The sequence below is a fragment of the Lolium perenne genome, chromosome 3 (genome assembly GCF_019359855.2).
Source record: "Lolium perenne isolate Kyuss_39 chromosome 3, Kyuss_2.0, whole genome shotgun sequence".
NCBI lineage: Eukaryota > Viridiplantae > Streptophyta > Magnoliopsida > Poales > Poaceae > Lolium > Lolium perenne.
Window position 1 is genome coordinate 263,009,208 of NC_067246.2, and position 15,905 is coordinate 263,025,112.

Here is a 15,905-nt window from a genome sequence, read left to right on the forward strand (position 1 = left end):
TTAATTTATGCAAGTAATCATGGGATCTCAATCAGTTATTTTATGCACTAATCAAAAGATATCAACCGTTTAATTTTGCAAATAATCTCGAATGTGTTCAAGTTCAGATCTAGTTCAGATCTAGAATCTGTTTCTTTGCCTATGATGAATGGTTGGGCACAAATTTTTACAGGGAGGGTTCAGCGAACCATTGCTGTGTACAAATCTGTTGTGCATGAGCTTTAGTTCGCTTACACCTTCCCTGTAGATATATAATCATGTCCACTCTAACTGAGGCTGACTCTGTTTTTCTTAACTTTGTTATCATGTACGTTAGTCATCGTTGCAACTCATTCACTAGTTTCTGTTTGATATGGATCAGATGTCTGGCAGCGACGTCGGCAGCGACGAGGAGGAGGAGGACGTCAAGACTCGCTAGGTGCTGCGGAGGCTGCATGTCGGCCAGTACATCTCCTACTTCGCCAAGGAGGTCTACAGGTGCCCCTTCTGCACCAGGAGACTCGGCGCCACGGACTTCAACTGCCTCATCACGCATGCTGAGAACATCAGCACCACCTTCCCCAAGGTCGGCACGACGGTAAACGTCCACTCCTTCCGCGCCAAGCACAGGGCGCTCGGCATGCACCTCCGCAGCTTGCAGCGGGTGCAGATCTCCGCCGGGCGCATGCCTCCGCTCAAGCCCAAGGCTCCCAAGGGGAGCAAGAGCAACAAGTGGAGGCAGAGCCAGATGGGGTAGGCGGAGTCCTGGACGTGTGCTGCTGCTGCTGCCTCCTAGTTTGTTGTTGGGATCCCTTTGTTGTTAGCTAGGGATCCCTTGTTGTTATGTTAGTATGATGGTGCTGTGAAGAACCTGTTACTATGTTGGCTGCTGTGTATGCAGCTTATTATCTATCCATATTATCTAGGGATTATCTATCCCTAGTCTACTATATTTTGTTGGCCGTACTTAGTTTTCTTGATTTACTTTGACTGTGAATTTATCGTATATTATCCTGGAGATTTGCTTCTAGATTTAACTACATACATATGGACCAGAGGGAGTACTAGATTTGCTGCCATATTGGGCAAACAACGAGGGCCAAAAGGCACAAATAATTGAAGAAAGTCAGAAATGCAAGCTTCTCTAGATTTTATACTAATTTGGTGAAAAGGACAGAGAGAAAGAGGGGAAAAAGGTGCACTTAATAATGCCAATTTGGGGCCGAGAGAGACAGAACCCAGCTCCTGCTCACGTGCAACCAAACGCTTCTTGTCATGTCCCACGCGGTCCCTTTCTACCAGCCCCACGCAACGCGGGCCCACACGACGCGGCCCCACACGACGCGGCCCCACACGTGATAGAACGGTCAACTAAACGGGAATCCTGCCGTCTGAGCTGCTTCTGCGGGTTTCAAACAAGGGCTTGGGGAAAACTGAGGAAAAACTAAGGAGCTGGGGAAAACTGAGTACAACTAAGGACCTGAGGGCACGAAAATAGAAAGCCCAATAACTTAATGATGAGATCTTATGCTACACTTAATTGGGTGTGTCCATTACATCATTCATATAATGATATAACCTTGTTATTAATAACATCCAATGTTCATGATTATGAAACTAATCATCCATTAATCAACAAGCTAGTTTAAGAGGCATACTAGGGACTTCTTGTTTGTCTACATATCACACATGTACTAATGTTTTGGTTAATACAATTATAGCATGATATATAAACATTTATCATAAACATAAAGATATAAATAATAACAACTTTATTATTGCCTCTAGGGCATATCTCCTTCATCTCCATCATGTGGACTCTTGATATAGCTTTGCTCCTGAGGTCATCGCAGAACTGTCGAATTTCCAAGAAGTGTCGGCAGTTCCTCAATAGGTGACTGGATTTCTCCCGACCGTCCTTTGGGTCGATGTAGGAGTGGAGGTAGCATGGTGCATCGAGTTGCTCCGTGGCCGATAGGTGCGGTGAACGAGCGCGGCCATGGATCGATTGCACGCCCTCCTTCTCCCGTTCGGACTGACGAGGGTGAGGCACTGCGCGTTCTTCTTCTCCATGGTAGAATTCCCTTCGTCTTTTCTTTCGCCCTGTTGTGGGGTCGAAACTTCCTCGGCTGCCTCCATGTGTGCTTCTAGGTGGAATTCCCAAGGTTGCTGCCAAGGTGTCCTCTGTTGAAACCGAGGGTCCCAAACCGGACGTATCTGTCCTAGGAAGGCGAAGAAAGCCTCCGGAGTCGATGATGAAGTGGACGACTTCAAAGGTGGTGGTCATGTCGTCGCACGATCCCGCAGAAATCGAGTGCGACGATTTGAGGTGTGGTACGAACTCGAAGGATCCGCAGCGGATCGGATCTTTTGAACCTGGAGGCGTTGGTGACTCGAGCACAAACACTGCAGATGTGACTGGTACTGCCGATGCCCTGCCTTGTGCCGACAGGCTTCCCACAGATGGCGCCAATTATCGAGGGTGCTCCTCGGCAATGCCCTCCGATAGGGGCTTAGGGTTGATGGAATCCTGCAAGCTGACACGAGACATCGGTACACAGACAAGCGGGGAGAGCGATTTACCCAGGTTCGGGGCCCTCGATGAGGTAAAACACTTACGTCCTGCCTGTCTGTTCTTGATTATGATGAAAACAGGTTACAATGGGGTGCCGAATAGTTCGGCTGTGATCTCGTCGAGATGCTAGTTGCTAGGTAACCTAGTTCTAAGCTTCTGCTGGCTAGTATTGCTAAGATTGATTGTGTCCCCTCGATAGCCCCTCTCCTGGCCTTTATATAGGTGGCCAGGTCTCGAAAGGCCTAATCGAGTACGACTAGGTTTACAGTAGATCTGTTTCTAAACTTTCCTTGTTCGGCTCCTTTCGTGCCTTGTTCTTCAAGAAGCCTTCCGCTGCACCGTCCTAGTGGCCCATCTTGCCATCGGGTACCTTCATGGGCCTCCAGTTGGGCCGTGTAGGGTAGAGCAACATTGGTTATCCGAAGGGTTATGCCCACGTCAACTGTTGTAGAATCCTCTGAACCTGTTAATGATCCTAATAGTATTTCTATTTCTGATGCTGAAACTAAAAGTGGTAATGAACATGATAAAGATAATGATAAGAATGATGCTTCTGATAAAGAAGAGGTTGAAGAAGAACCTGAAAAGCATGCTAAAAATAAAAAGTACACCAAAGAAGATTTTACTGCTAAGAAACTAAAATCAAAGGAAGAAGAACACTATAATAAATTTTGTGATTGGATGAAACCTTTATTCCTGCAAATCCCTTTGACTGATGCTATTAAATTGCCTCCTTATTCAAAGTATATGAAAGATATTGTCACTAACAAAAGGAAAATTCCTAATGAGGAGATTTCCACTATGCTTGCTAATTACTCTTTCAATGGCAAAGTTCCAAAGAAGCTGGGCGACCCAGGTATACCTACTATTCCTTGTTCCATCAAGAATAATTATGTTAGAACTGCTCTATGTGATTTGGAAGCGGGTGTTAGTGTTATGCCTTTTTTCTCTTTATAAGAGACTTTATTTAGAAAAGTTGATACCGACTGATATATCTTTGCAAATGGATGATAAATCTACTGCTATTCCTGTTGGTATATGTGAGGATGTTCATGTTCAAGTTACTCAAAATTGCTTAATATTAACTAATTTTGTTGTGTTGGAAATGCCTGAAGATGATAATATGTCTATTATTCTTGGGAGACCTTTTCTTAACACCGCATGGGCTGTTATTGATTGCAATAAAGGAAAAGTCACTTTCAATGTCGATGATAAGGAGCATACCGTTTATTTTCCCAAGAGGATTGATAAAGTATGTGGAGTTAATACAATTTCTAATGTGAGAACTATCAAAGTGGGAGATATTGATTGTCCAATATATGAGCCTAAAGAAGGATATCAAACTCTTGTGATTGGATCCATATCAATACAATACAAGGTAACATGATTGATTTGAAGTTTAATTCTTCTTATGTTATGTAAAATTTATTTGGTGGCAAGACTTGATCACCGTTGTTAACAAGTACATTTTATATGCATAGAAGAGCTAAACAACATTTCTTTCTTCCTCCATTTGTTTTACTTGCTGTAGCACTGCTTATTTTGCAAGATGCTTTAGTTGTTTAGAGGCTTGCAAATCTTTTTCTGCCCAGTAATAATAAATTTAATACCCAGAAATGTGCGTTTTTCAAAGTTTTCAAAAATACACAAAAATTATACCGTTGGCCTTATTTTTCGAAGAGGCACCTGGGAACACCTGGGGATGACCAGTGGGGCACCCCAGGGTGGCACCCCACAGGTCGGCGCGGCCAGCAAGGGGGGCGCGCCACCCTGTTGTGTGGGGCCCTTCTTGCCCCACTTCATCATCTTTTCCACTCATTGCACTCTCTCTCCCGAAAAAAACTCGTACTTATTTTCTCTCACTCGCGTTTCTGCTCAAGAGCTCAAGATTTCTCGATCTCTTTGCTCAGCCCAGATTTCTGTCTGAAATTTGGCACATTTGCTCTCCGGTATGTGACTCCTCCGATTATCCAAGTAGAATTTTGTTTGGTTGAGTATATCTTGAATATTTTGCTGCTGTAGGTAACATGTTTAGTGAGCTTGCATGCTTGTTCTAAGTTGTAAGAATTAGTTTTGATGCATGTTTAGTACTCTAGCAAGTTCCTATAGTAGTTTCCCTCAATTATATGTCACCAAATCAAATTTTATAATGTTTGTTGAAAAATTTCAGAAAAGGAAGATGGATAACTGTAACTTTGGAGAAGTGTTTGAAAGAGAGACGACAAGCACGGGGAGGCCCTCAAGGGCAGCTACTCGGATTAGACGATCCTATAATGAGGATGTCATCGCACCGAGCTTCGAAGTTGAAGAGGACAATGGAGTCCCTAACGCTTCATCTTTTCCATGTTATAACTTTTTGAGTAATGCAGGGTTGCTGGATGATTTCTTGGTCCTCGTTGGTAATGTGGGCTTAACCGCCTACATGGAGGACGAGAGGGATCAATACCACATGCTTCCTAAAATCTTTGTTGAGAGCTTTCAGTTCAACAACAAACACTACCAACCATCAGTTACATTCAGGATTTATGATGATCCTATTACTATGAAGTTGAAGGATTTTTGTACTGCATTGGATATTGCCCCTGTAGGTACAGCGAAGAAGATCGAGAACAATCCCAAGGCTTTGCTGGAGCTCTATCGAGGAGTCACCAATGGTGACTGCCGCACCATTCAGCGCGGCAAGATAAGAAACATTCAACTCCCTGCCATTAAATATTTCGCTTACTATCTTGCCACTAGCATTCTTGGTAGGGAGAACACTAGCAATATTTCTAGTTATCATCTTGCTTTCTTAGTTGCTGCACTTACTGGAGAGACACCTTATCATCTTGGTGCTCTTGTTGCCCGTCGTTTGTCTAACAAGGGGCCTATTTTTGGAGGAATTGTTGCCTCACGCATTTTAGCACATCTAGATCTTCCTCTTGACCCTACTGATGTGAAATTAACTCCTATAAGGCTTGATATTGCTGCTATGAAGAGTCATCAATTTGTTACAACCGACTCTAGTTTAGATAATATTGTCTATAGAATGTTGTTTGCTGACGGGGAAGAGAGGGAAATCCCTTTACCACAGCCAGATTTGTTCAGTATTCACAGGAGACCGTGGTCGCGCTCTAAGGAGGAGGTGGATGAGCAGCTAAAGATACATGGCTTCCACCAGCAGCATGATTCCGAGGACGCCGAGCCCTCCCACGACTACACCGTCACGTATCCTGGTGCTTCTTCCAGCACATACCCAGAACAGGATCCATCTTCGTCGTACTACGGAGGTGCCACTTCATGGGCACCATGGGATTGATCTCCACTTAGGCCAAAAGCCTAAGCTTGGGGGGAGGTATACCGGCATCGCTCATTCTTTGCATATTATGGTTGCTGGATACTTGTACATACTTGTTTAGCTTCTTAAAGTGGCTTTCTAATAAGAGGGAGATGATATTTGGGGAAGTGCTGCCTGAAAACAGATTCTGGACTGATACCAAAAAAAATCGCAAAAACAGCCAGAACGTTATTTTGCGAAGCCAATTTTTGTGCATGTTCCCCAGGTTGTTATCTAACTTTCATTAGTTGAACATTTTTCGAGCTGGGTAGTGGAAGAATTTCTTAAAAATCGATTACTGTACTGCTGTTAAGTTTCGCAGATTTCTGATGCCTTGTGTTTATGTGACTCTTCTAGTTTTCATTTTCTTGTTTTTGCTTTGTTTCTTTCCTAAAACACAAAAAGACCAAAAATATTTCTGTTGTTTCTCTTTACCATTTGTTTATTTTGGTTTCTTGCTTTCATTTTGCTTCATTTGCTATCGTTGGTTTGCTATAAGAAAATCCAAAAAGATTTTGCTTTGTTTGCTTGTTTCTTTTTGTTCTTATTTCCAATTTGAAAACACCAAAAATATTTGTTGTTCTTCTTTAGTTTTGTAAAGTTCATTTTGGAGTTCAATGGTCTTCGGTGGTTGGAGCTTGGTTTTCACTCCATATTATTCAAGCTACACAAGTGAAAAGGCAATAATGACGATCTACGACAATCCGACTGTGGTGAGAGGCTGGTATGAACTCTATTTGTTTTCATTTTTGTACATATACTCATCCATGTGAGCATGCTTAGTTGGTTCATGTGAGGTATATGTCATTTAAGAAAGTCTAGTAGTTCATGATCTCTCATGTTTAGCTCCAATTTATTAATATGAGTAGCATGTCATAAATATTTGCTTGCATTGCTTTATTCATAGATAGATATGACATTGTGGTATCCTCCTCTGAATAATTCACTTGAATCAACTTGGCACATGCTCACGCATGCATATGACTGAACAAAATTCAATTAAGCCTCGATGATTTACTTTACCTCAGAGTTCTTGTATCACTTTTATGCCTCCGTTAATTTATTTTGTCGCAAGCATGATTATGACAGTTACTGCTCTCTTGATTGTCGCTTCCCAGTCTATTGCTAGCCTTCACTTGTACTGAGCGGGAACGCTGCTCGTGCTTCCAAACCCCTGAAAACCAAGTTATTCCAGAGTGTCCACCATAAATACCTATGCATGGCATTTCAAACCATTCCAAGTAAATTCTCATGTGCTACCTTTAAAACCTTCAAAATGCTTCTCAATTTGTGTTTATGTTTTATAGCTCATGAGGAAGTATGTGGTGTTTATCTTTCAATCTTGTCATTTACTCCTGACAGACTTTCACCAATGGACTAGTGTCATATCCGCTTATCCAATAATTTTGCAAAAAGAGCTGGCAACGGGGTTCCCAGCCCCAATTAATTAACTTTCATTAATAATTCTCTTCACATGCTTTACCCTGATTTATCAGTAAGCAACTTAAATTGCAAATAGACACTCCTCCATGGTATGAGAATGTTGGAAGGCACCCGAGGATTCGGTTAGCCATGGCTTGTGTAAGCAAAGGTTGGGGGGAGTGTCGTCCATAATGAAACTAAAATACATGTGTAAACAAAAGAGAAGAGGGATGATCTACCTTGCTGGTAGAGATAACGTCCTTCATGGGAGCCGCTCTTGGAAGTCTAGTTGATGAGGTAGTTAGAGTGCCCACTATCATTCGTTGACAACAACAAACACCTCTCAAAACCATTTTACTTCTGTCTTTAGAAAAATGAAAAGCTCTAGCACATGTTAATCCCTGCTTCCCTCTGCAAAGGGTCAATCTTTTACTTTTACATTGAGTCACCATCCTTCCTTTGAGCACTTTCTTGAGAGCACAACTGTCATTCTTAGTATAATATGCTTGTCCCAAAATGTGATTAACTGTGGTATAACTTTGATGCTTTTATCTTTGATAATCTCTACTTCCATCCATGAACTTCGAAGGTGCTCGAGCATTTATGCTTTGCTGTACAAATACGGGCAAGCGAGATACCACTTTATCATATCCTTTTATGAACATTGCAATCCTGCTGATAGACATGAATCATGATGCTTATTGTTAATTTGTTGGTACCTTTTCCATGATGGACATAGCTATTAGATGATTTTATTTGCATGTATCTTATTATGAATTGCTTAAGTACTTGCCATATCATGAGAATATTTACATCATATGAACAAATGTGTTCGTGAAAGTTCTTTTATCGCACTCAGTTGTTAACTGAATTGCTTGAGGACAAGCAATAAGCTAAGCTTGGGGGAGTTGATACGTCCAAAACGTATCTACTTTCCCGAACACTTTTGCTATTGTTTTGCCTCTAATTTGTGTATTTTGGATACAACTAACACGGACTAACGCTGTTTTCAGCAGAATTGCTCTGGTGTCTCGTTTTTGTGCAGAAATTCAACTTTCAGGAAAATCCTCGGAATTTATGTCGAAGGGCTTATTTTTCCAGAAGAATCACGGAGCCAGAAGGGCGGGCCTGGGGGAGGCCCAGGCCCCCCAGACACTAGGCCGGCGCGGCCTGTAGGGGGGGCGCGCCGCCCTAGCGTGTGGCCCCCTCGGCCAGCCTCTGACGCCCCCCTCTGGACTACTTAAGGGTTTCGATCTAAAACCGCGAGACGAGAAGTCGAAGTCGGGAGAAACCATCCAGTACGCCACCACCGTCGCGAAACTCCGTCTCGGGACCAGAAACTCCGTTCTGGCACCTCGCCGGGACGGGGAATTGGAGGAGATCATCGCCATCATCACCACCGACGCCTCTCCATCGACCAGCCATGTTTCCTCCATCCATGTGTGAGTAATTCCCCCGCTGTAGGCTGAAGGGGATGGTAGGGATTGGATGAGATTGGTCATGTAATAGCATAAGATTGTTAGGGCATAGTGCCTAGTATCCGTAATTGGTACTTTTATGATATTGTTGCAACTTGTTATGCTTAATGCTTGTCACTAGGGCCTGAGTGCCATGATCTCAGATCTGAACATGTTATTGTTTCATGATGATATGCATTGTTTTATGATCTTACCTGCAAGTTGTATACACGTATTGTTGTCCGGAACCCGAGGCCCCAAAGTGACAGAAATTGGGACAACCGAAGGGGAAGGCGGTGATATGAGGATCACATGTGTTCACGGAGTGTTAATGCTTTGCTCCGGTGCTCTATTAAAAGGAGTACCTTAATTTTCAGTAGATTCCCTAGAGGCCCGGCTGCCACCGGCTGGTAGGACAAAAGATGTTGTGCAAGTTTCTCATTGCGAGCACGTACGACTATATATGGAACACATGCCTATTGATTGATTAGTACTTGGATACCGTTTTATTATTATCTGCAAATGCCCTGCTTTGATTGTTACATGAATTTCTCTCATCCATGCAGCGGCCGTCATCCATCCCTGTGCCTACAGTATTTTAATCCTGCTGTTTACTATAATCACTACTGCTGTCTTTGTTACTCTGCTGCTGTTATTTCACTACTGCTACTGCTATAAAACTGTTAGTACTGATAAACTCTTGCGAGCAAGTCTGTTTCCAGGTGCAGCTGAATTGACAACTCCGCTGTTAAGGCTTTCAAGAATTCTTTGTCTCCCCTTGTGTCGAATCAATAAATTGGGTTTTACTTCCCGCGAAGACTGTTGCGATCCCCTATACTTTTGGGTCATCAAAGTGCCACCACCCAATTCCGGAATCTACTAGGGAACCCTCTCCTATGCATGAGGTCCACAATGAATCAAACACCTTTTCTGATGTCGAGCTTGAAGAGAAGCGTCGGGGTCTTGCTTTTATGAAGCTTTGTTGCATAGTTCTTGACATATAGGAAGTTGTCATGAATGCTTCGTCTTTTGATGAACGCGCTTTGGGCGTTGGAGACAAGATCGTCCATAAGGGCATCTCCAACCGGGCGACCCATCCCACGCCCGCGCGTCCGGATGGGTCGAGCCGGACAAAATCCCGGCCCAACGCGGGGACGCACCGCAAAAGCGGATGGCCGCAGCGTCTGGAACGATGCAAACCTGGCCCAAATCTGGGCCGGGTTTGCGTGGCCGCGGATGGCACGTGGCGTCCTCGCGTGTCCGCCTGGTCCGCGTGGCTGGCCCACCTGTCGGTGCCCCAGTCCTAGTAAATGTGGACTGGGGAGGGGGACTGTCCCTATCCAGTCCCCACTCTCCACTCCGGCCGCACGCACGAGCTCGAAGCTTCCGCGCCGCCATGGCCCCGAAGCGGGAGTTCGAGCCGTCCGCCAACGACCACGAGGCCGGCAGCAGCCGGCCAGTCGCGCCGGTGCCGTTCGCCATGGGGCCGCCGGCGACGCCCAGACGCGACCGGATCTACGTCACCGTAGCGGTGGCGCAGATGTTCTGGGACGCCGGCGTCCCAATGCCGTGGGGGGACGTGCACCTCCCCCACGGCTGGCACCTGAGCCCAGATCGGGTTCCGGTGCCGCCCATCCCGGGCTCCAGCCGCGCCCGCGTCGCGGAGATCCGGAGGCGCCGCGCGCAGCTGCCGGCGGACCTCCAGGAGGACCCCGCTTACGGCGACGCAAGTCCCAACTGGGACTTGTGGTTCGAGGTGGAGCACGATGAGCACCGGCACACGTGCTTCACCTCCGCGACGGCGCGGCCTCGCGCGCAGGCGCGCACACCTGCAAGGCGGGCTGGCTGCCGCCCGGCGGCCTCTACATCGGCGAGCCCCAGCCCCAGCCCCCGCACCAGCCCCGGGAGGAGGAGGACGACCCGGAGCTGCAGGCGGCGCTCGCGGCGTCCCGTGAGCAGAGCGACCTCGACGAGCTGGCCAAATGGCCACACCTCGCCGAGACGCTGCGCACCTCCGTGCTGGAGGAGGCGGCCAGGAAGGCCCAGGAGGACGCCCAGGCGGAGGCGTGGGCCTTCCTCGAGCTGGCGCGCCGTTAGGAGGAGGCAACGCGTCAGGCGGCGCTCCGGGAGGAGGAGGAGCGCTGGGCCGCGCGCCTGGCGGAGGAGGAGCGCCTGGCCACGCTCCGGCTACAAGCGGAGCTGCAGGCCGCAGCGGAGGAGCAGCTCCGGCAGGAGTCCGCGCGGAGGGCACGGATGCGCAGGCCGGCGAGCCCGCCGAACCCGCACTCCGCCTGGGAAAGGGCGCAGTGGTCGCCCTGGCCGGAGTCCCCGGTGCCCTCCGGCGTTTCGAGCCGGAACAGCGCGTCGCCGCCGGGGGGCGTCGTCATCATCGACGCCGACGACGACGAGTACTACTGGGGGTAGTACTGCCGGCGGCCACCGTGCTCGCAAACCCTGGCTAGGGTTTCTTTTTTTTAGTTTAAAGCTCATATAGGGCGTTGTTTTGTGTAAAAATTGCCCAAAATAGGGCTAAGTTTAACTAACCACTAGTTTAAATTTATTTTTTGTTGTTTTTATTTTTTATTTTCATTTTTGTTTTTTTATTATATATGCATTGCGTCCGCGTGTTGGGCGCAGCGTGCGACTCAAACGAACACGCGGGCCGCTGTCCGGGTGTCCGCTCGGCCACCCAAACGGCCCAAAAAACGGCCCAGCGCGTCCATTTGGGTCGCCCGGTTGGAGATGCCCTAAGAGGGGCAAGCCTAAGAGCTAGGATCTTGGCGATGATCTTTGCCATGGCATGGATCAAGCTAATGGATCGGTAGTCCGTGATCTCCTCCGCCCCATCCTTCTTGGGTAGTAAGGCGATATTGGCCGAGTTCAACCAATGAAAGTTTTGAGCATGTAGGTTCCCAAATAAATTCACCACCTCTATGACGTCCCCCTTGATGATATCCCAACATCTTTTGAAAAAAGCCCCTGTGAAGTCATCCGGGCCGGGCGCCTTGTCGCCGGGCATTTGAAAAATAGCATGCTTGGTGTCTTCTGCATCTAGAGCTTATAATGCTCGAGAGCATTGAAATAGCATATGCTTGGTGTCTTCTGCATCAAACGCCACATATAAATTTTCATCTTAGCTGGACATTTTAATCTCTAGATTGTATCCCACATAGGGTGTGGATTCATTGTATCTGCAACTGCACCACCATATACTTTGGGTCAAATTTGACATCCCCATTCTGCATTATAAGCTGTCCGCACTGCGAAAGTCCCAATTTTTTATACAATTTCAATAATCATTATGCTTTTGGGCTGTTCAATTTCAAGTCCGAAAACAGACATTTCAGTTCAGGTCTAGAAGAGGAAGTCTGAAAACATACATTTCAGTGCAGTTCTATAAGGGGGCTCAAATTGCATTGATACAACTGCAACTCTAATATGCAACACAACTACACAGATTGATGATTACACTTCGCTTTCTGATGAAATTGCTAGCAAACTAAAACAAGATACATAACTCCACATATTTCTTTCTCGTTGTCAGCTCTAGCTAATGAGTCATAATTTGTAGTCAGAGAGCATGCTGCCTACTAACTGCCTCTTCCATAGTGCCAGCTACTCTGCGGCTTCATCCTCTGCCTGACTCTGTCTTCGGCGAGAGGTGACGCAGCGGACAGGCGCCCACGACGACGAGAACAAGAGGGGCAGGGGAGGAGCTGACCGATGCAGGGAGCGACAACAGATGAGCTAGCGGCGGGTGATGCCGGTGACTAGCGCAACCATAGCGGAGCCGTTGAGTAGGAGGTGGAATCACGGCGATGGATGAGTTAGGCGTTGGGGAGTCGAGCAAGATGACTCGCGCAATATTTTGACCAAGAAATGCGACAAGAACCGACAAAAGCTAGCATTTCGAAACAATTAGCAAAGTTGAGGGTTTGTATTGTAGCAAGTTTTATTTCTTAACACACAGAAGAGGAGGAACGATTTTCAGCTTTGGCAAAAGCACAAGAAGCACATGGGTCACAACCTTCTGTCTTAGTTTTGCGAAATAGTAGAGGCAACTTTAAAGAGCAAGCTATGTATAGGTCTGGAAAATTCAAATCTACTATTACATTGATGAGAAGATCTTCGGTTTTCAATGATTTCTGTTATTGATGGCTCAGTTTTAGCTTCCAAGACATGTATCTAAGTACTCCTAATTTCATCATATCGACTTTCTTCTGTAAAACTTAAATAAGGTATTATCCAGGAATATAAGACACCAACCATATCGTGCGCTAGTCTGTTCGTAATTTTGTGTGCTTTATCCTAATTCCATCCTATCATATTTATTTTGTAAAAACTCAAAAATGTACTATTATTTTCTCACCTGGTTCTTTTTTAAAAAGAAATAAGCTGATTTTTATCGTCGTTATACAAAATTTCAATCGTCGCTAATTTTGTGGGATCGTGCACCAAGGTGCACATCTAAATCTAGTGGTTAACAATTGTAGGCCATTCAAGCATAGGTAGTGGTAAACAATTTGACTTGGTTATGACTATTGATTCTAGGACAGTTTTAAAATTTGGAGCACTAGAATAAATAGTACAGGGAAGGGAGAAAATATTTTACCATTTACCTCCTTTGTCTAAAATATAAACATTTGTGTTTGAATTTTGCTTAGAGACCTTTTTGAGGACATTTATAATAAAGAAAAATATGTCCATTTTAGAGTGTTAAGTTTCCCTCACAAATGCAATTATTTTTATACGAGTTGAAAAAAATGAGTGCTATCCTCATGAGTGCAAATTGTCTCTTTATTGCATATATTGGATGTTACAAGGGAATATGTACCTCGTCTCTCCAGTTTCTCCTCACTAACCTAGGGGTAGAGTCCCCTAGAAAATAAGTTTGTTTTCTGTCCCTGCAGCCATAAGTGGGGAAATAATTGTTTCATCAAGCAACACAATAGTATTTATTAAGAAACAAGCAAGTTAGAAAGAACAATTAGCTTACCGGTTATGATGGCACCAGAAGATACGATGAATGAGGTTACTATGGGACGGTTCAAGACCACAAGTAGATTCATCGGTTGTCCTCAACCATGTGGCACCCTTGAGGTGGTACTCCCCAAGATGTATGTCCCTGGGTTTGAGTTTTACAATGGTGTCGCCAACAATGGTAGGGAGCGCCCTAGCGCTCACACTCAGACTCCTTTCGATATTGGCAAACAGAACATTTCCCCCAATGCTCTCTACTGGGGTAAATTTGTTTAGGATAAGGTCAGCTAATCTGTAAACTAACAGGTGCAAAGAATTGGGTTTGTCACTACAACCGATAGCCAGAACATCCGAGTCACATTGTACCAGGTGGTATGGAGGCTGGATTTTGCCTGGGCATGTGGCAATCAACTTTGGTGGGGATATGATTTCCTTATCATGGTGTGGAGGGTCGATCTGGAGAATCTGTGGGTTACTACTGTTATAACCGGAACGCTGCAATATGTACAGCCTTCCTTGGAACGACACTGACCTCCACATGGGTGAAAGGCTCCAGCTTGAGACACTCCATTGCCGGTCAATGCCGCCGGAGGTGGTAGCAAAGGCCACGTGGCCCATCATTGAAAGAAGAATCATGACCGTGATGAGTCCATCCGAGCTCACGCTGACGGAGGTAGCACTGATTTTCCTGAAATCCGACAGATCCCATATGGAAGACAGCTTAGACTTGGCCGCAAAGTCACTGACGAGGGTTGAGAGAGGCGGGAGCTCGGCGATGTCGCCGGTGAAGGGGTGGAGAAGGCGGATGGCGCCGTCTCGTTCCTGTAGCAGGAGGACGAGGCCGTCAACCGAGTCGAGAATGCGGTGGTCCTCGAACAGCGGGAGGCGTGCGCGCACGGAGAGGCCCGTGGAGAGGTTGAAGAAGCGGACGTACCCGTGGAGCTCGCTGTGGCCGGGGAAGAGCGCGCGGCCCTCGGGCAGCAGCACCCACAGCCGCGGGTGGAAGCGCTCGTCGACGAGGCCGCGGCCAAGTGGGCAGACGGTGCTGGAGCGCCAGAGTGGACAGACGGCGCGGAAGCGCACGTAATCGAGCAGATCTCCGGCCAGCACCCGCCACCCAATCAGCCGAACCAAGTCTGGGTAGAGACACGCCCAACGGGATGCATCGTCCATTCGTAGATGGTGCAGCAAATATGACAAATTGAGATGGTTGGCGAAGAACTAACAGAATCAAGATGAGATACACGCAACACGCCGCCGCCCCTCCGGCGCGGACTGTCACTTCGCCTCGCCCTGCGCCGCCGTGGGAATTCAGAAAGATGACAATTTGAGCTGCTTGGCGAAGAAGAAACAGAATCCAGGTGAGAAACCGAGCTGATGCACGCAGCACGCCACCTGCCGGTGAGACCTCCCACGTGGATCGTCGCTCCAGCTGCGCCTCGCCCTGCCCCGCCGTGGGAACTTAGGAGATTTGGGATTCTAGGGGAACTCGAGACACGGCAGCACCATGGTTTGGCCGTATTTGGGGATCAAGGTAGCCGCGGCTAGTTGGGCTTGTCCGCTTGGGCATTTATATGGGCCAGACCAATCAGATATGTCTGACTCCAGAGTTAAAAGACTTTTTTTTTTCTTTGTAGGATTATTATCGAACACACTAAATGTCGTGTATCCCTAAAAAAAAATCAAAATGTCGGGTACTCTAAAAAAAAGCTAAATATCAGGGACTGCTGGTTTTAAACACAAGGTCGTAGCTCTGTCTTAAATTAATAAGATCATTAACGACAAGTTTAACAGGAGACGAAAAACAACAAGCATATAGGAGAAGAAATGAAACACAGCTTAACCTTTGTTTCTGTTTTCGAGCCTTGCGATCCGTCTGAGAAGGCATCGAAGTTGGTGAAGAAGACTGCTATTGAGTGACTCGGGCCATCTTCAACCTTCCGAGACCAAGCAAAATACTCAAGCACCATTCCTTTCACCTCCAAAGAAAGCTCCCTGCTTTCTCGCCCTGAATCGAAGGGCGACAGACCTGTCGGAGTAGAACGCTTCGAGCACGCATGGATACCGGAAGTCACGGTTGGGGAGAAAGACTCTGAGCACTCTCCTCGCTGTGCCGCCACCCACGAACATCACCGCCATCTGTAGGCCACACCACAACACGCCAACTGCTGGAGAG

At 46.6% G+C, this 15,905-nt stretch overlaps 1 protein-coding gene across 1 annotated transcript; it reads right to left on the reverse strand.

Annotated features, from left to right (window-relative positions):
- Positions 1-13,528: 13,528 nt before the first annotated feature.
- LOC127344137 (uncharacterized) lies at positions 13,529-15,261 on the reverse strand. Its single transcript, XM_051370355.1, has 2 exons — positions 13,746-15,261; positions 13,529-13,653 (listed from the first exon to the last, which is right to left on the reverse strand). The coding sequence occupies exons 1-2, from the start codon at positions 14,900-14,902 to the stop codon at positions 13,566-13,568; spliced, it is 1,245 nt and encodes a 414-aa protein (XP_051226315.1). The 5' UTR covers positions 14,903-15,261; the 3' UTR covers positions 13,529-13,565.
- Between the last annotated feature and the right edge of the window lie 644 nt (positions 15,262-15,905).

Coding starts and splice junctions, on each gene's coding strand:
- LOC127344137 (XM_051370355.1), bottom strand. CDS start 14,902: ATGGACGATGCATCCCGTTGGGCGTGTCTCTACCCAGACTTGGTTCGG. Junction 13,654..13,745: donor TTCTGGTGCCATCATAACCG/GTAAGCTAATTG, acceptor TTATGGCTGCAG/GGACAGAAAACAAACTTATT.